At 35.8% G+C, this 21,475-nt stretch overlaps 1 protein-coding gene across 2 annotated transcripts in view; it reads right to left on the bottom strand.

Annotated features, from left to right (window-relative positions):
- Positions 1–9,161: 9,161 nt before the first annotated feature.
- Positions 9,162–21,475, bottom strand: part of ATG2B (autophagy related 2B) — a 57,997-nt gene continuing 45,683 nt past the window's right edge. The window contains exons 31-42 of one of the 2 annotated variants that reach the window (XM_058162640.1): positions 20,758–20,984; positions 20,308–20,416; positions 19,474–19,668; positions 18,004–18,105; positions 17,123–17,201; positions 16,746–16,950; positions 15,319–15,388; positions 13,971–14,053; positions 13,701–13,822; positions 13,383–13,537; positions 11,752–11,898; positions 9,162–10,119 (exon numbers count right to left, since the gene is read on the bottom strand). In XM_058162640.1, the coding sequence (XP_058018623.1) occupies positions 9,889–10,119; positions 11,752–11,898; positions 13,383–13,537; positions 13,701–13,822; positions 13,971–14,053; positions 15,319–15,388; positions 16,746–16,950; positions 17,123–17,201; positions 18,004–18,105; positions 19,474–19,668; positions 20,308–20,416; positions 20,758–20,984 (1,725 nt within the window). In that variant the 3' untranslated portion in view covers positions 9,162–9,888. Of the gene's footprint in view, positions 10,120–11,751; positions 11,899–13,382; positions 13,538–13,700; positions 13,823–13,970; positions 14,054–15,318; positions 15,389–16,745; positions 16,951–17,122; positions 17,202–18,003; positions 18,106–19,473; positions 19,669–20,307; positions 20,417–20,757; positions 20,985–21,475 lie in introns of those variants that run through there. The other variant, XR_009152651.1, reaches the window with a different exon arrangement.

Below are 21,475 nucleotides of genomic sequence, written 5' to 3' on the forward strand. Positions count from 1 at the left end.
AAAAGGAAAGACCAATAATACAGGTGGTCCTCAACCACGACTGAGCCCAAAATTTCTGTTTTAAATGAAACATTTGTTAAGTGAGTTTTGCCAACAGTTGCTTAACCGATTTTCTAGATATATTAGAAATAGTTCGCCACAGAAATCCTGGAAGAATCAGAGTTTTTGCTTTGTTTTATATTTTATTTTATTGCCATTTCTGTGGTCCAACTTGGTGGTTGAATTGAGCCTTAAAATGAGCTTATCAACAGTAACCCTGCAGAATGCGGTATTTCCCTGCATCTGGGAGGTTGTGATTGATGCCAACAGCCCTTAAACCAGTGGTTCTCAACCTTTATAGTGTTGCGACCCCTTTAATACAATTCCCTACGATGTGGCGACCCCCAACCATAAAATTATTTTCGTTTTGAATTTATCGCACCTGAAGTCAGATTAGGCTAGTGATCTGAACTGCTTGCGATTGCCTTGAGGACGGAGGCATTAAAGCGGAGACTCCTCCCCTATTAAGTTTATCGCGCCTGAAGCCAGATTAGGCTAGCGATTGGGAGTGATTGCAGCTGGCTTGAGAGGGAGACATCAGAGCAAAGATTTCTCTCTTTTTTAATTCATCATGCCTGAAGCCGAATTCGGCTAGCGATTTGAAGAGCCTGCAGCTGGCTTGTGGAGTCAACCATTGGAGCGCGATTCTTCGACTCGCAAGTATACTTCCCATATTTCCGATGGTCTTAGGTGACCCCTGGCAAATCGTCATTCGACCCCCAACGGGGTCGTGACTGACAGGTTGAGAACTGCTGCCTTAAACCTTCTCCCTAAGAAGCCCTTTGGATAGAACAGACAAATCCCAAATAAATTAAGAGGATGAAAAAAACTTTTTGACAGATATAAAAAATGGAATTGGAATTGAATAATCTGGAAGATGTTTTTGAAAGGGAGACAGGAGTATGGGTGGATACTCTGGAGATATGGCAATTTAGGAGGATAGAGATAGGAGAAATATTTAGATGGAATAATGAAGATACAGATGTTGACAGAGACAAAGATCCAATAGAGGCGTATGGGAGGAAAGCTGGGCAAGGAATGATGGATAGAATAGAGCTAAATTTTTTCCTATTTTTTTTCTTTCTTCTTTTTTCTACTATAATGATGGCCTGATTAAAAACTAGAAATAGAGGTAGAAATAAGAATATAGACTTTTATGTGAAGTATGTATTAACATAAATATGTGTTTTAACATTAGGATTAGTAAGAGTGACCTGATTAGAAGCCAGAATAGAGGTAGAAATAAGAATTAGGGGCAATATTAGTAGTAATAATTACTACATAAATTGAAAATAAGTAGCAATTAGATGGAAAGTTGAGAGGTTGAAAGATGGTATTACTAAGAATTACCATCTATTCAAGATCACTGACCATCACTGGAACGACTTGCCTTCAGAAGTTGTGAATGCTCCAACACTGGAAATTTTTAAGAAAATGTTGGATAACCATCTGACTGAGATGGTGTAGGGTTTCCTGCCTGGGCAGGGGGTTGGACTAGAAGGCCTCCAAGGTCCCTTCCAACTCTGATGTTATGTTATGTTATGTTATGTTATGACATTAGAATGGAACACTGAAATATTGAATAACTACTTTAAAATAATCCAATGCATTAATATTAGGATTATATAAATTTGATTAATTTAATAATTGACTATTATTATTTGTATTAATATGAACCATACCCAGAAGCCACACTGTTCATGTACTGATGTTGATCACTACACTACTAACGAGAGCATATAAAACATTTGCTAGACCAATTCTTGAATACAGCTCGCCTGTCTGGAACCCATACCTCATTTCAGACATTAATACAATTGAGCGTGTCCAGAAATATTTTACAAGAAGAGTTCTCCACTCCTCTGATTACAACAAAATACCTTATGCCACTAGACTTGAAATCCTGGGTTTAGAAAATTTAGAACTCCGCTGCCTTTGACATGACCTGAGTTTAACTCATAGAATCATCTGTTACAACGTCCTTCCTGTTGAAGACTACTTCAGCTTCAATCGCAACAATATGCGAGCACACAATAGATTTAAGCTTAATGTGAACCGCTCCAATCTTGATTGCAGAAAATATGATTTCAGAAACAGAGTTGTTAATGCCTGGAATGCACTATCTGACTCTGTGGTCTCCCAAAATCCCCAAAGCTTTAACCAAAAACTGCCTACTATCGACCTCACCCCATTCCTAAGAGGTCTGTAAGGGGCATGCATAAGAGCACCAACGTGCCCACCGTTCCTGTCCTAATGTTTCCTTTGATTGTATCCAATTTCATATAGTTATTATATACTTATGATTATATATATGCTTATATATAGTATAGTTATTTCATGCTTATGCTTGTATATACTGTTGTGACAAATAAATAAAATAAAAAATAAATTAAAATAAATATATGTTTAAAAATAAAAACACAATACCCACCCCAAAAAAAAGAAGGAAAAAAAAGAAGCAGCCCTTTGGATCTGAAGATGATAGATAACTACTACCAGGTCTCTGACTTCCCTTTCTTGGCAAAGATAGTTGAAACAGTGGTTTGGGACTGACTAGGGAGCATTCTAGAAAAAGCAGGTTATTTGGACCCTAATCAGTCAGGGTTTAGACCTGGATATTAATCATTGCTTGCTTTTGTTGATGAGCTGTGTTGGGACTTGGATGGAGATAACAGGTGCTTGTTCTAGCCTTTTGGCCTTCAGTAAGTACCATTGCCTATGGAACTATTTGCACATTAAGGTTCTTATAATCCCCATTTTCCCCCTCTGGATGGGGTTACACTGCCACTCAAGAGCAACATGAGGGACCTCCTGGTTCAGCAGATGGAGACCCAAGCCAGGAGTCTTTAGCCCAGCTTCAACTGAAATGTCATTGTGGCCTCATTTGGGATTGGAGAACCTGACCACAATGGTTTATACCCTTATCACCAATTAGTTTAGTGCAATGCACACTATATGGAGCTGACTTTAAAGACCATCTAGAAACTTCAGTTGATGCAAAATGCAGTGGCCTAGGTTCTCATATGTGCTTACCAGTAGAGCATATATTACATATCTTTTGCAGGCCCTGCCCTGGCTTCCTATTAAATTCTAGGTGCACTTTACAGTACTGGTCATTATATAGTCCTTTATAAAGCAATTCACTGGTTGATGCTGTGTTTCCTGCAGGATTGCATTTCCCCAATAGAATTAAACTAATCATTTCCATGGTATCAGGAAAAGCAGGCAGTTGTCCCTCATTTGCAGGACATTGGTGAAGGGATGAAGCCTGGAAGAATTTTTTGTGATGAAGCAGGCCTTCTTTTGTCTCCAGCATAACCTACCTTCCAGAAGATATTGGTAAGCAGTATGTTTCAGAGGGCTTTGGATATCTAACACCATGCATTGTTTATGAGATTTTATTTTTAAAAAAAAAAACCACATCTGTATTGTTGTTTCATTACTGTGAGCCAGAGGGAATTTTTTTTCTGATTGCAGGTTATAAATCTGATAAACTATTAATATTTTATTTTGAAGGTTTAACATAAATTGTTGAAACGAATTGCTGCTACAATACTCCTCCCATTAAAACTGGGCATATAGATTAAATGTGTGAAATGACTGTTTTTCTATTTTGCACCATGTTACAGCGGTGATGGGTACACGTTGGAAGAGCTGAAAGACCAGGCTGAGACATATCTGTCTTAGTTCCCGAAGAAGGGTACACTGAAGGGTTTTTCAATAGTATTTTGATAACACTTCATCAAAAGGGTTTTTCAATAGTATTTTGATAACATGTTCATCATATGTACATATCCTTTCAAATCTCATTGACTGTTGACAGTAAACAATGTTTGTAAGTCAGCATCAAATAACAATAGTATTTGACCTATACTGGCTCATTTACTAATCCATGTCCCATCTCACTATTCAATGCTGATATTCCTGCCTTCAGGTGCACTGTCCTTTAGATTCCAATTTAATGTGTTGTATTCTGCAAATGAGATGGGCCATGCTGTGTTATGTAGAATGCAGCAGTCTTACGTTTTATTTCTGTCCAGGAAGATTATAACAAAAGAAGTAAACCAAGTGCTAATATACTCATACAAGAACATTCACATGAAGCAGTTTATGTTTATTTCAATAATGACACCAGTTGAAAAAGTTATGGACAGAATACTTTGTTAATATAAAGTCTCTATTATTGAGTATGCATCAAAACTAATGATAAATGAACTTTGCTGCTGAAATGTAGCTTGGAGAAAGGAGGCATTACATTGATTAGAAGTATACAGAAAAATAGAGTACAACTATTTTCTATTTCCAGAGAAGCTTCCATTTTTCATGATTATACAGTTGCTTTGCATTAGTAACTATATACAAATGATACCACAAAAAGTAATCAACAGATATAAGTAAAAATACACACGTATGTAAAGAGTGCATTTTCTTGACCAATGTTTTTTTATCAGAAATCCAGAAGAAGTGAATCATTATTAGTAGTAATGAGCTAACTCGATTTCAAAATGTAAACATGATTCAGCTTTTTCAGCACATCAAATTTGCTCTGAAAAGCATAAATTCTATTAGGCTGGTGATAGATGAGGTGAAATAATAAATAATCCAGGAACGCAAACACCCACCTGTTTTTAGTGTTGAAAACTATATTCTATTGCTATGATGCTATTTTGTAATATACATTTAGCCTTAATTAACTGTTACTATTATTTTACATGTATGATACAAATAAAAATAGTTATCACATTTACAGGTTGACTAAATGCTTCATCTGAAATAGACCCAGTTTCTTTCTTTACATCTGCAGCTGATATGAGATACAAAATTCTAAGAATTCTTTTTATGGTATAGATCACTAAACAATGTTAAATAAAATGATGTTAATACAAACCAAGTATGGTTCTTCAGCAAAGGACAAAGTATAAATGCCTTATCAATTATGACCCATGGCTATTCTATGGCTGTGAAGCTTCATACATTTGTAGGGATTTACTTTTTTTCTAAGTACTTTCTTTAGATCGGGTATCAGCAACGTGGAGCTCCCAAGTCACATGCGGCTCTTTCATCCCCCTGCTGTGGCTCCCTGCTGGCTGGCTGGCCGGCCCTGCCCCTGCCCTGCCTTCCCAGTTACTCCTCATGTAGCCTGGGAAGGTAAGGGTGACAGCGGGGATGGAGACTTGCTCCATATTCCAGAGTGGGAGGGAAGCACCCCTATACGTGCTTCTAATCTCACGGGTGCTTCTTCCAGCGCTTCTTGGTGCTGCATGCACCTCAGTCACTCGGGGAGATGCACAATTTTCTCTCCGCCCCAAGACACTGGCCCAGACCGGCTGTGGCCGATGCTCCACATCATAATGGGCTCCAGGAGGAGGAGGGGGCACCGTCTCCCCCATTGTGAAGCACGCTAAATTTAAGTGTGCTGTGCAAAGTGCTGTGAAAGCAGAGAGCAGGCCATGGAGGTGGTGAGAGCAATGGCATCAGCTGCAGTTGAGCCAGGCCAGTGTTCTCGACTTGCAACTTGCTGTCGACTTGCCAACCTTAAACATTGCTTTAAATAAATACATGAAACCCCTGTACTTTGAATCACTTTCCATAGATAATTCAATTCACTTGCTAATTGTATGCTAATGAGCCCATCTGCTTTAACTATCACCAAGTAACATTTTGAGAGGAAAACAAATTGTTCAATTCCTACAACCTAGAGATATATTGTTTCAAAATCAGAGATCAGGAGTTGTTAGCAGCTTTTTTTAGAATTAAGTAAGACCTATACAGGCAGTTATTTACATATGATATTTTAAATATGAAGATGTGGTTTCAAAAAGAACACATGATTTTTTCACTGTACAACAACTATCTCATTATCATCTTATTATCATCAGGGATGTCCAGCCTTGGCAACTTTAAGATTGTGGACTTCAACTCTATGCTGGCTGGGGAATTCTGGGAGTTGAAGTCCATAGGTCTTACAGTTGCCAAGTTTGGAAACTCCTAATCTACATCAAGAGTTTGACTGTTAATATTTTTTTAAAGAATAGTGTCTCTTACAAGAGTTAAAACCTGACTTTACTCACAGGCCTGCAATCAATGGGTTTAGGGGAATGGGTTGTCATGGTATGCTTCAATGGATGTTTTTAGTCCAGGCTGTTTTGTCTGTGTTTTGATTATTTTATTTATTTATTTATTTATTTATTTGATTTCTATACCGCCCTTCTCCCGAAGGACTCAGGGCGGTTTTAATCAGTGTTACATATTTGTAAACCACCAGAACAGGGGTGAAACCTAAAAATTTTCCCTACTGCTTCTGTGGGCGTGGCTTAATTGGTGGGCATGGCTTGGTGGTCAGGTGACTGGATGGGCATGGCCAATAATAATAAAAAATAAAAATAATAAAGTATACAAAATGCACCGGTCTACTTTCTTTGAAAATAGAGGCACCGGTCTACTAATTGCCTTTTTTTGGGGTGGCACCAGTCTACCTTCTTTAAAAATAGAGGCACCAGTCTACCAATTGCCTTTGTTTGGGAGGCACCGGTCTACTTTCTTTAAAAATAGAGGCACCGGTCTACCAATTGCCTTTTTTTGGGAGGCACCAGCCTATTCTTTAAAAATAGAGGCACCGGTCTACTAGCTGCCTACAGCGCTGATCAGCTGTAGTATGGCCCTTTGAAGTGCCGCGGCAGTCATTTAAGGCTGTTTGCAGCTATATCACCACCGAGAGCTTCAGGGACAGAGAAGAGGAATAGCAAGGCGTGGGCGTGGGGGGGCAGGGATTTTTGCTACCGGTTCTCCAAACTACCCACCCCCATCACTACCGGATTGTGCGATCTGGTCCAAACCGGGAGCATTTTACACTTGCACCAGAACTGAGCGCCAAAGAATTGAGGCCTTTGAACTCTGGTACTGGAGAAGACTCCTGCAAGTCCCTTGGACTGCAAGGCGAACAAATAAGTCAGTCCTAGAGGAGATCAACCCTGACTACTCTGTAGAAGGCCAGATCCTGAAGATGAAACTCAAATACTTTGGCCACCATATGAGAAGGAAGGACTCACTGGAGAAGAGCCTAATGCTAGGAAAGATTGAGGGCAAAAGAATGGGATGACAGAGGATGAGGTGGCTGGATGGAGTCACTGAAGCAGTAGGCGTGAGCTTAAATGGATTCCAGAGGATGGTAGAGGATAGGAAGGCCTGGAGGAACGTTGTCCATGGGATCGCGATGGGTCGGACACGACTTCGCAACTAACAACAACAAAACCACCAGAGTCTATTTAAGTCTGTTCTTACTGAAATAATCTACAACAATCATGAAGGACTCAGAGTGAGTAAAGCAATCAAAACTATACCATGCCCTTATTTCTATTGTCACTTTTAGAGATTTGACCACTGCACCATAGTGAGAAATTATCTATCTATATAGCATACAAATCTAAAAAGGAAATGTTGGATTGTTTTGTTTGCTTGTTTGGCACTGGAACTAAGAAGCCAAATAAAGAACTAATAAAAATTGGCAAAGAAAGTGCCAATGCGCAGAAGATAAAGGGGACAAAAACATGTCTACTTGTCCTGCATTTAAATTTCTGGACAGCCAGTGCTGAGCAATGAGAAGAACATAACTGCTTGTTTGACTATAAGCAGACGCCTCCAGGTCCCAAAAAGTGCAACATCAGGAAGTCAGGATTATCATGACCTGGTTCATCTCACTCATTCAGCAAATATAATGTGATTTAGTCGTAAGTAGGGCTTGGATAAAATTCTTAAATAGGACATCATTATTTTTATTATAAAATAATAATTAGTAGGTACAATGTGGTTTTAGAAATTCACCAAGAAAAATGCTTTTTTTTATTTATTTCTATGATACAGTTAGTCCTTATTAGAAACACTCCCTGAAAGTTTATCAATTCATCTTTCTTTACATTTCATCTTAAATTGTAACAGGTCATGGCCACCTAACTAAATTGCTATTAATAGTAGATGCTCTCTGTAATGCACTTAGCACATATATAGTGTTTATATCCTAAATCAATAAAACATACTGCTTTATAGTTTGGTGTTTTTGCTGATCTTACAATCACTATGGAAAGAGAATTATTAACTGATATTAAATAATTTTATAAAGGACTTTTAGCATCCAACTTAGAGGACCACAACCTTGTACGACTATCAGGCAATAATTTGAACTCATAAGAATTCATCTATGGGCAGGTGCCAAATGTCTTAGGATTAGTTATTATAACTCATGTCATAAATATAAATATTGGATTAAGAGGATAGCAGGTTAGTATGCAATTTTCCTATTAACACACACTTGACTTTTATATTGCTGTTTTGCTAAATTTACTCATGCACCAAGATTTCATGACATTCTTTATTCTATTAGCATCTAAATCCAACAGAATTGCAAGATACTGACAATTTCTGTCTATAGCACATGCATAAAAACATACTGTTTGGCTACCTCCATTTAGTAGGCTTTTTAAAGTTCATTAAACTTACAAATAGCATGTTTGAAAAGCAGCTTATTTATTTTCCAAATACTTACATTAATAAATAGTGGAAATTTTGTTGGGAAGAGATAGGTGAATTATATTTTTCATCTATTAAAAAGTTTGGGTGTTTTTTCTGTTTTTTGTTTTTGGTATCAGGAAACTATAGAAGTATCTTTTCTGCATATATATAATTACTGAACTCTGCACAGGATTGGCTGTCTTACTAGGATGGACTTAGAAAAAAGTAGCATTTGAAGACAAAACCATTAAAGAAACCATTAAGAAAGAAGCAGTATATTTTAAAATCATATGAAATTAATTGTCAGCTTTGGAAGTCGTATTCTTATAGAGAAAATTGAAGGAAAATATAGGGTAAACATGCAACACGCAAAGGTTTTTAAGCTGAAACAAAAATCCATACTAACTTATATAATCACCAGTACTTTTATTTCAAGAAACCACTCTTCCTTTATAGTTCCTATTTGTGTGTATGTGCGAGTGCACACATCTTGCAATATTTGTTGCTACACAGCAAACCTGAATACTTTTAAGCACCATAATCCATTTTTATTGTCATTGACAATCATGTAGTATTTTGTCTTATAAATAATAACTTGCATAAATGCTGAACTCATATTAGGATAAACCACAAAGTTCATTTTATTAACTATTTTAAAAAAGCAATGTACAGGCTAAATTCTTTAAAGTGCAAAACAACAGAACATGTCTGAAACGTTCAGATTGCTCGGATCTCCACAAAAGGAGAAATTCAGTATGTAGTCAACACAATTAATCTTCACAATTATATGCAATTGACATTTTGATTAGGTATCAAGACAGATTGTCCTCTTTTTTAAGTGCTGCGTGAAAGGCAAAGTAACAATCCGAAAATATTTGAAAATTCAATTTTTAATATCCTGAAATGACCTCTCTCATGTCAAATTTACCCTGTTACAGAAGGGAACTGATACAGCCCTAAAGTTGGGAATCTTTTAAAACTTACATGTACACTCAGAGTAGCTGATGGGACGTTGTTTCAAAGGAAAAAATAAAGATTCCAACACAAAACATTGAGGAAAATATGGTACCTGGTCACAAACCAACCCACTATGGATTTGGCAACACATGACGACCTTGTTTGGCACTGACCAGCAGGTACTGGGAACATGCATTATGCCAATGACTAAAATACCAAATTTGCTTTTCTCTATGAATAATCCAGTTTTTGACATCAAATATGTTTATGCGCTTTTAAAATTCCTGAGATGAGCATATGGAAAAGGTATGTCCCCATCTTAAATTACCATGAGGAAATTGTTTCTTCCAGATTCCCAATCTCTGCATTTCAAATATATTTAACATATTAATCCTCTTCAAGACGCCACTTCTGAGACTCCTCCTGACGTACATCAGGCCTTATCTGATTCCTCATGCCTCCTAAAACATTTGATGTTGCTTCTGTTGCAACTATTAGCGGTTTTACTACAGTTGGTGGAATCTGGCGGAGAACTCCTCCTACTGCTCCAGTTACCCCTCTGTTTTCATGTTCACGTGTAGCAGTTTCATAAATTGTATGTGCCGTATCTGTAATCCCCTGAGAAAATTACAAACATACAAAACAACGTAAGTGGAGTTGAACAGTCTTGTCTAATAAAGTCACTTCTCCAAAAATCATTTCAGAGATTTAGATCAGCAGTTTTCTAGGCGAGGATCTTGTTCAACAAAATCTCTCTGTTTCACCCGAGAGCTGGCATTGCCTTCCCATACGGAGGTAATACAATGAATCAGCATTCTGCAACACTATAGTGTTCCAACACTGGAAGTTTTTAAGAAGAGATTGGATAACCATTTGTCTGAAATGCTATAGAGTTTCCTGCCTAAGCAGGGGCTTAGACTATTTTATTTATTATTTATTTATTTATTTATTGCATTTGTATACCGCCCTTCTCCCGAAGGACTCAAGACTAGAAGACCTCCAAGGTCCCTTCCAACTCTGTTATTCTATATGTTGTTTGTTTTTGAGCAATCAAAAAGATTGCTCAAAAAATTATTTTCAGAGGGAGTGAATTCAAATAGAAATGAAAAATAGAACATATTTTTGCGGCAAATCTTTTGCAGATACAAAATACTGAGTGTGACTTTAATCAATCAATGCAGATTATGAAGGAAAAGATTATCTTACAATAGTCAAAACCTACATTGGAATACAGAAGTATCCTTTCAAAAGATTAGAATATAAAAACAGTTGCTGTTTAATAGATGCACAGTACACAAACCTTTTAAATGTTCTCCTAGAAAAGTAAATACAAGGAAATAACACTCTCCAAGACAAGACATGTCAAATAAAAGTATGATATTGTTTCTTGCACATATCAATTCTTTTACTTATTTCTTTTTTGAAAGGGCCCAATTACTCCATTTTTTTTTGGAAGACTAAAAATTCTATAAAGTTCTTTTACAAAAACATTCAATTCTGTTTACACTATAATTTCTGTCTCCCTTGAATTCATTTTTTCTTTTTTTAATTACGTTATTTCATTAAAAATATAATTTTATTAACAAAAATGAAAGAAGTACAGAATAGACAAATAAACAGGAACTAATGACTGATATGCAAATATTCTTGTTAGCTACTGTAAACTCGGGCTGGAAAGTCTCAAACTCCTCATTTTATGGCATATGGATTGATGGTATCTCTCCTTTTCGGTTAATATTACTAGTTTGCTGACTAAAGGAGTTAATAATATTAGTTTGCTGACTAAAGTTATTGGAATATTCAATTCAGATTAGGTGTAAGGGAAAATCTGTTATCAAACTTTGCTAATCATAAAAAGCTGATTAGTACAGTGATATTATTATACAAAATAATTAGAAATGTTATGCATTTTTGACATTTTTGTAATATTGTAGGAAATGATCTAAATACAGCAAACATCCCAGAATTAAAATGATGTTTTTGCTAGATAATTCATGTTTTTGGAGTATTCGCCTATCAGACAATGTGATTTTCTGGATGTGTTTTCTCATGTTGTCTCTCCTAGTTGAGGTATACCTATGATGACAATTACAGGCCTCTCTCATCTTTTTCAGTGAGAGAACTTGCACAACTGGTGGCTGACTAAATACTTTTTTGCCCCACTGTATATCTCAAATTATAGCAAACAACAAGAAGGATACAATCTACCAATAAAACAGGGGATTTTTTAGTAATTAATTTATACTTTACCTCTTTTACAACACTGTAGGCTTTTGCCACACCCTCACGCAGATCCACAGGCTGGTAAGCTAGACGACGAGAAAGTCGTTTGATCTTCTTTGTCTCATTTAAGCTAGGCCCAGGGGAAACCATGTCATAAGCTGTTTCTGCAGCTGCCTAGATTTCAATTTTAATAAAAATAACAATATATCATTAATAGACAAAGAATAAACTAATGATTTATGAATTAAAACTATGTTTCATCCCTAGCATGCACTGTTAAGCATGCACATCTTAAGCCTAAGGACTTAAGATGTATCTTAATGTAACACATCATATAACATTTAATAGAACATAATAGAACATTTATAAGTTATGTTTACAAAAGTTATTTACAAAAGTTCAAGATTGGGTATTGAAATTTAAAGGGAACAACTATTTTCACAGAAATGAATTCTATTTGAATCTTATTTATTAAGGATGCCAGTTATAAGACAATTGTTCAAAATACATTCATTTACTGCATAATCTAGATAGCTGTTATGAACTCTTAAAGAGATGAAATATCATGTGGGAAATTTTATGTATTTAACTGATTTTTAAAATTGCCTACTTCTAGAGGGTTAAAACAATTTTAAAACCATTAAAAATAACTATTCTAGAAGGAACAAATCAGATGTATTACACCATTGCTAGTGCTTAGAAAATCATACATAACTCTCAGAGCCTGTTGGAAGATACAGGCCAAAACCAGTTTTCTGCTTAGTTATCTGGCCTTTGTCAACATGGAGTTAATGTAGAGTATCACATGCATCCCATGTAGCAGTGACAAAATTAAGGTTCCCTCCTTTCTCTACTACCTTCCATGTTGCCTATCAACTCAATAGGTATTTGTCTAGTTTTGAATAAAGTCAATCTAACAAAAAACTAAACCATTCATACATTGTTCCAAAACCTTGAAGTTATTCTTCATTACAGGCTAGAACAGGGGGTAGTCAACCTTTTTATACCTACCACCCACTTTTGTATCTCTGTTAGTAGTAAAATTTTCAAACTGCCCACCGGTTCCACAGTAATGTGCCATGTATCCTCGTCTGCACCAGCCTCTCGCGCATTGTGGATTGGGTTGGGGGGGGGGCCCGGGAACCAGCACTGCTTGTCTGTTACAGCTGGGTAGTGTGGGGGGAGATGCGTGAGCTATTTTGGGATGATGCTCTTTTGTTTGCGGTCGCACTATAGCGCCATTTAGTTTCACTTACATAACGTGAACTAAACCTATGCACGAGCGATACAAATAGTATATTTTCAGAAATTTAAATTGTCACGGGGAATTTTATGAAAACTTAATGAAAATGTTTTTAAATAATGCTATGAAATTTTTCTAAAAAGTCAATTAAATTAAAAAAAAGGAAAGTGCTTCAGTATCAGACAAAACCCCTACCGCCCACCATGAAAGCTGGAACGCCCACTAGTGGGTGGTAGGGACCAGGTTGACTACCACTGGGCTAGAACTTCCCTTATTCAAATTAAGTAGGTGACAGACACCTTAAATTTGTTCAGCTGAAGGCTTGTATATTCATGTATGTTCTAATATTTTATGTGTTTCAAAATTAACCAAAAAATAGTCTTCAATTGTCAGCAAGCATAAATGGAAAATATACCTGTATGGTCTGAACCATTCTGTTTGTTAGTTCTAATGCTGCCATTGCAGTACATGTACCAAAAGAAGCTGCTCCTCTCTGAAAGCCCCTCACAATACGGCCATCTTTTCGGTATTGCTCTATTGGTAACCACACCAAGTCTTTTAGGCCCTGAACTGAATCAAAGAGAGAATATTACAAATAACCAATATGGCCAAGTATTTCTTCTTTAAGCAGGTATGAAAAACACATTCACATATATATTTAAACTAAAATGCTCTTAATAATACAAATAATAATAATTTTCAAAAAAATGTCAGGAACATTTCACAGCCTTACCTAGTTGAATTAATGAATGAATTGGCCCAACACCTCCAAGAATACCTGGTAGCTGGTTCTTTCTGATGTCATTAAGCCATTCAGATAAGGCATAAGAAAACAGCTTATCCACACCCAGCAACCTATATTAAATAGTATTATTAATACACACAAGCTACTGATATTTGAAAATTAAAAAAAAGAAAAGTGAAAATTAAACTGCTTTGATTTGTTTTATTCTGTTGGTAGAGATTAAGTATTCAAATAAATAGGATAATTAAATAAGCTTACCCATGTCGATAACAAAGTCTCTTCAATTTTAATTCTGAGCAATTTAACTGAGCAAGACCAATCAGAATCCCAGCCAATGTACCCTGAAAATTAAATATGTTTAGTTCATCTATATCATCATCAATCATCATCATCAACTCAGAGAAAAAAAAATCCTTCAGTCTGCTTTTCATATATTATGCCTATTTTCATTTAATAGTTAACTGTGGGTAAGAAATGTGGGTGGATGCTATGAAGAGTGGACACATGCACGGATCCTGTGAATGGGAAGGCAAAAAAAAAAAGAGAGAGATGGTAGCAGCAGTGATTTGCAACCTCCTCCTGTCTTTCCCATTGACTTTGCTTGTGGGAAGAAGGCAGGGAAGGTTGCAAATGATGATTACATGACTGTAGGATGTTGTAATGGCTGTAATTTTGCAGACCAGTCCCCCTCATTCAATTCTGTTGTACTGTGAACAATTGCTGAATGAGTGGTTGTACCTTGAGGACTATCTGTAATGGAAATCCAAAATAAGCCCAACTAGGATTTTTTAAAAATATAGTAACTGTCTTTTGTGTGATACTTTTCAGATACTGCTCCCAAATTCCATATATATTATCCTCCTAGGGAACAACCGCTTTCTAAGGAAGGAAGGCTTGCTTCAACTTTACTGACTTTTTTGAAGTTGGCCAAAATAGGATTTCTTCCAGAGGGCTTTTTTAAAAACTAAATAGAATACTGCAATATGAATTGGTATATTGTGGCGTGGAGAATGCAGTACTGCAGGTTACTTCTGCTAACTGTTAGCTACCAGCAGTTTGGCAGTTCAAGTCTCACCAGCTCAAGGTTGACTCAGCCTTCCATCCTTCCGAAGTGGATAAAATGAGGACCTAGATTGTTGGGGGAATATGCTGACTCTGTAAGCTGCTTAGAGAGAGCTGTAAGGCATACTTACTATATGGTATTATCCCAGCATAGATGCTTTTTTTCCTGCAAACTGACCACATGTCCTAAGATCAGTGGCCTAAAAAACTAATGAATAAACTGGGGAAAAAGCAATTGATTTGAAGGGGTCTCATTGTTTATTTCAGGTTGGAAAACAGGGCAAATATTCCAGTGAACAACATGAATCCTTTATTAAAAAAAAAAAAAACCAGGAGATTCATTCTTTAAAAACACAAGTTTTCAAAAATGGTTGGTTAAATTCTTTGTGTGTAATTAAATTTCTAACTTGGTGTAGAATTATTCTAATTCAGCTCTGTATAATATCAAGATGTGAAAAACTATTTGGTATTACTAAAGCAGAGATGAACCCACATGATTAATGGAAAGAAGATATTTTATCTGACAGCATAAGGTTTAACAAACCTGATCCATAGACACATGTTTACCATGATAATCAAGACGTATCGGGACTTCTGATGTAAATCGAAACTCTCTGAAAAGAAGAGAAGTGGTAAGATGATACACAGAAAAAAGCTCAGGGGAAAAATGAGAATGGAAGGTAAAAACAATATTTACAAGTATCACAATCTTAATCTCTGGATGCTCTTAGAATCAGCATTGCTGATTTTTTAAACACAGGGCCTATCTCCAGCCTTTATTATTATCTAAGTAATCTGAGGTTTAGACCCGTGCGCTCTCACAGAGAGGGACTCCTCAGGGTGCCGTCGGCCAAACAGTGCCGGCTGGTGACACCCAGGGGAAGGGCCTTCTCTGTGGGGGCTCCCACCCTCTGGTACGAGCTTCCCCCAGGACTTCGCCAACTTCCTGACCTCCGAACCTTTCGCCACGAGCTTAAGACACATCTATTTATTTGCGCAGGACTGGACTAGATTTTAAATTCGAATTGGTTTTAATGGGGATTTTATTATTTTATTATCATCATTTTAATTATTCGGCCAATTATAATAAGTTTTTTAATGGATGTTTTTATTTGTATTTATATGTATATTTTTATCTGGTTGTTAACCGCCCTGAGTCCCTAGGGAGATAGGGCGGTATAAAAATACGAAAAATAAATAAATAAATAAATTAGATTAACTGTTAAAGAAGTAGCTTGTATCTACTAGAAATGTAAAGCAAGAAGCTGGTTGTAACTTTATTCTGTACTTTACTGCACTGAAAAAAATCAGAAATCACTGCTTTTTCTTTTCTTTCTATACCCTTGCATTTCTTCCTCCTTCTCTCATTTCCCTTTCTTTTCTGATCTTTGTTTTCATTTAAATTTCCTATTACAATACACTTTAATAAAAAATATTATCATAGAGAGGTAAATTGTCCTCTCTATTGAAAGGAAATATTTAGCTGTAATTATATTTAGCATAACTATATATAGAGAATTCATGACTACAAGCATCTGAAAAAAGTCAGTTGATTTTACAGGCAAGAGTGCCAAAATAGAGCTTTTGAAAAAGTAACATGAAAAAAGACAGAAATTTTAGGGTAGGTCAGGGGTGAAATGCTACCGGTTCAGCCAATCCGGTAGCGATGGTGGCGGGTGGTTTGGAGAACCGGTAGTGATAATGGCGTGAGGCTCCACCCACCCACCCGGTCGTCATTACTTCCTGCTTTTTAACCAAGAAGTAACTTGTTTTTTATCCTCTGCGCATGCGCAGAGGGTCCACACGGCGTGTGCACTTCTGAACCAGTAGGGAAGGAAGTAGATTTCACCCCTGGAGTAGAGGAACGCAACCACTGATTGGATAGTGTCCCTCCTATTTGCAGCACACTGCAGATCAAATAGCCAAAATTCAAAAGCAAATAAAGGTTTTCAGCAGGTTCACAAAGTGTACCTGAAAAATACTGGCTGATCACTGAATGATGCCTCTTCATGTGAGAGATTATGGTCATCCCCATTGAGCATATCCACAGAATCAACACTTCCATTCTGACTTGATTGCTTATGTAATGAAAAAGAAATGACTGGATTTGGTTCTTTGAAACCACTCTGATGCCTGGGCAAAATACATGTTACTTCAGGACCAGGAGGCTTTTTAACTGCAAATAAAATAATTAATATTAAAATCCAAGACAAACAAATAGTAATTATTTCTACATTGCATTTCTACATTTCTACACTGTTTTCAAATTAATTATATACTTATGTAATTCATATAATTTATATTAAATATCTATGCTGTATAATATGATTTTACAATAGAATATTTACCCTCAGGATCTGGAGTCATTAGGACTTCTACTTCTGTTGATAGGCTAGTGAAAAAATCCTTCAAGAAAAACAAGGCATCCTACAAAATAAAAAGCAGTATATACTAAAAAAAGGATATTATTACATTGTTCATTATGTAGAGGTGGAAAATAATAATATTTACTAGTTATAGTAATACACAGTATTAATAGCATTAGTATTATTACTCATTAGTATAATAATAAATAGTATATTAAACACTAATATTTGACTAACTAATCATTGTCAGATGGAATTTTTGAATATAAAACCCGAAGTACTGTATTATTAACAATGAAGTTTATCTTACAATCATATGTATTTGAATTCCATAAACACACGTCTATGTATATGTGACACACAAAACACGCTCAATACGTAACTACTCAGACTTTGTTTTGCTAAAAGAAAAATATCTATATCCTACAAAACTGTCTAGGTTCCAAAACAAGTTTTAATTTCTCCGCAGTATTTTTTAAAAAATATTCATAAAGTAAAGAGACATTCAAAATACTTTCAAAATTAATGAAAGAGTATCAAATACGAAGAGCTGAAGTAATGGTAATGTGCTGACCTAGAAATCAGGAGACACTGAGTTCTAGGTTTGCTTTAAACATGAAAAACCAGCTGGTGACTTTGGGCTAGTCACTTTCAGCACAATTCACCTTGCAGGGTTGTTGTTGTGGGAAAATGGGAGGCAGAAGCATTAGGTATGTTTGCTGCATTGACTGATGCATAAAAAGATTAAAAGAATATAATAACAATAAGCTAGGGTACCCAATTGAGTAGTATTTTTCTTCAAAGAGGAAAAAAAGGGGCAATTGGTCCACCCATCTCCCCAACATGGTGTCTTCTTAACTAACCTGGTCAATGTTGAGACGAAGTGGCATTAAAGATACTCGTAAACAACATTCTTGTGGTGATCTGCCAGACTCAGGACGAACATGCAATGCCTTAACTGTCAACTGTTAAATGAAACATATATTGGTTAATGTTGTCCTTTTACCAGTTGGGATCGTTTGTGATTCTGGACATTATAGCTGATTTATTAACATGTAACATGGTTGTATGCTGCTCAAAGTCACTTTTGTCAGATGGGCACCCCATATAAATTGCTTAAATAAATAAATAATCAATAGAGGATTCATATATATATATATATGTCATCTCTTTGAATAATCACATTTTTTTTCCTGCATTACAAGGCAAACATGAACAAAGTCAATTTCATATTCACAGTATATGCACTGGATCTTATACCATTACGGGAATAGACATGGATAGAAATGTCTTTGAGAGAACAAGAACATTTTGGTGTTAATAATTTATGTCTAAAATATTTATAAACATAATTAAAAATAATAGTATGTGTAGTTTCCAATCAATAACATTCTCTTATTATTAGGATTAAGATTATTGATCTGGGTAGAATAAATTAACCCTGATATATATGTGGCAAATTCTAGATTTCTTGGAGATCAATATTGTAATTACAATATTTACTGATTTTATGTAACAGTTGTTATATTTAAATTCTTATCTAAGACTGTAATAAAGTTTGCTACTGTTTTGTGCAATTTTCATTATAATGAATTAGCCATTAGATCCCAAAGGTGCTTTTTCAAGAGGCACTATTTAGACATTAGATCTAGCAATCTCTTCTTTAAAAAGTTCTTCACTATCAAATATGTGTAGTATCAGGGCTGTGAATATTGATTTTTGTCAGCATGTTATAGTAATTCTGCAAGAAGCTAGTAAGATCAGGATACAAACTTTGGCTAAAGCATTACCAGACTGGATTTGAGTTATCAATCATTTGGATAATTTAGTAAACCAGTCATTCTGGATATATATGCCTATTTTCCAAAAGAACTATTCCAAAATCAGCTTCCACATTCTGCAAATGACAGAGATAGCACAAAGTGATTGAAAAGTCCATAAAGAGCCTTTCTTCTGAATAAAATAAATAAGTGTCCATCTGAAGTGGATGCTTATTCCATGTTTGATACATTCTCTAAATGGGATAGTCAAGACCCTAAGAAGTTGATATGGATGCCTTAAATGCCCAAAACAAGTCTAAAGAAGTCAAATAGCTTTTTTCTTTTAAGTGACACATAAAAGTAAAGCTCAGTAGTGAAATAGTGCTGAACTGACAACTTGTAAATGATGCACAGATGATAAAGAACACATACTTCTGCAGTGCACTTGGTTGTTATTTATTTATTTGTTTATTTTTATAGTTGTACATCTCAGTCAATGACTCTGGGTGGTCTACAATTCAACGTATTATCTTCCTTTGTAATTCTCATAATTAAATGCTTATGAGCTCTTACCATGTTAGAATGCGCCTTTCTGGGCATCTCCTTACTACAGTAAAGATAAAGAAATTTATTCATTTGCGATGTAGCCAAGCGATCTCTGATTTCAAGATCTTGAACCATAAATATTTGACGAGATACAGGTTGTTCCAATATGCTGAGTTCACACTCTGGTTCACCTGAGGGATATACCTCATGTTGGAATTTCACCTTTAAAAAAACAAGGGATAGGAAAAAGGGCAAATTTGATGGGTTAAGGTTTTAGAGAAATAAAGAAATAATGTCATTTATTTTATGGGCCGCGGTGTGGCTCAGGCTGTAAGAAGCCTGTTATTAAATATAGCTACCTGCAATTACTGCAGGTTCTAGTCCCACCAGGCCCAAGGTTGACTCAGCCTTCCATCCTTTATAAGGTAGGTAAAATGAGGACCCAGATTGTTGGGGGGGCAATAAGTTGACTTTGTTTGTTTTTGTTTTGTTTACATTTATATCCCGCCCTTCTCCGAAGACTCAGGGCGGCTTACACTGTGTAAGGCAATAGTCTCATCCTATTTGTATATTTACAAAGTCAACTTATTGCCCCCCCCAACAATCTGGGTCCTCATTTTACCTACCTTATAAAGGATGGAAGGCTGAGTCAACCTTGGACCTGGTGGGACTTGAACCTGCAGTAATTGCAGGCAGCTGTGTTTTAATAACAGGCTTCTTACAGCCTGAGCCACCACGGCCCTATATAAATATACAAATAGAATGAGACTATTGCCTTACACAATGTAAGCCGCCCTGAGTCTTCGGAGAAGGGCGGGATATAAATGTAAACAAAAAAAAAAAAGTCATTTCCCCTCTTACCTTGCTTAACTGTATTTCTATCAAAAAATCAGGATTCCTTCCTTTTCCTCCACAGGCAGTACTACGTCCATGTCTTGTTGGGGTATGAGAAGGAGAACTCTGAGGACTACTGGATATGAAGAGAATGTTTTGTTTAACAAATTACAATTTAAGAAGCAATCATTTCTGCTTAATATAATGCTAATTATCAGGCCTACATTACACATCCAGTCCAGTACTCCATGACCTATAATGGTCAACAATACTTGATGCATTCAGGGAGCTCAGAGTCACGGCTGGTAGACCATATCCTCTCTTTCAATGCTGCCGCCGCAGTTACCAAAGAAAAATGACCGAGAAGGTGTGTATATTTCTGAATAACTGGAATTCTTTAAGTTAATATCTAATTTTTAGAAGTCTAATTTTCAGCTCCTGTGTAAAAACAGAAGGGACTGGTACTGAAATACTTACATATAACTTTTAGCTGGAGATGTAGGTGTTATGTTCCCAAAATCCTTTCCTCCATAAAGATGCCAAATGAGTGAAATTTCTTTCACAACATAGCGCATGAGGGGAACAGGAAAATGCAGTGGTGTCTTGCTTGTATCTGCCTTTTTCACTGGTAAACTAAAATGGTTTTCTTTTATTATTATAGCATCTTCGACCATTGTTTTCACTACTGGCTCTTCTTCCTTATCCTAAAAGATTACAGACTATTAGCTAAATGTGTATTTTTTTCTTTTTCTATTTTTTTTATTTTTATACTTCTAGGTTCTATAATTTGAAACTTCTTTTGCATTATAAATATAATTATATATTACTCAAATGAAATAATGTCAAATGTAAAATTGGAACTGAGAAAAATAAAGTTATAAATTAATAAAAATATGATGCATATTTTCAGAAGGACAGTAATAGTATAAATTATTCAGAATCTTAATGTATGATGAAACGTTGAATTATTTTATTCAAATTGATGAAAAGAGATATATGATTTGAAGTGCAGCCAAAATATTCTGTAAAAAGGGAGGTAAAATTTGGAATTAGTATTTCCAATGATTAATTTAGATTTTATTTTTATCCAGTCATAAAATTAAAAAAAATTAAACCAAACCAACTAATTCATTTTATCTCCTTAATCCAAGACAATTTAAGTTCACAATTGATAATTATTTTCTAAAACAGCTAA

This window comes from Ahaetulla prasina, chromosome 1, assembly GCF_028640845.1.
Source record: "Ahaetulla prasina isolate Xishuangbanna chromosome 1, ASM2864084v1, whole genome shotgun sequence".
Classification (NCBI taxonomy): domain Eukaryota; kingdom Metazoa; phylum Chordata; class Lepidosauria; order Squamata; family Colubridae; genus Ahaetulla; species Ahaetulla prasina.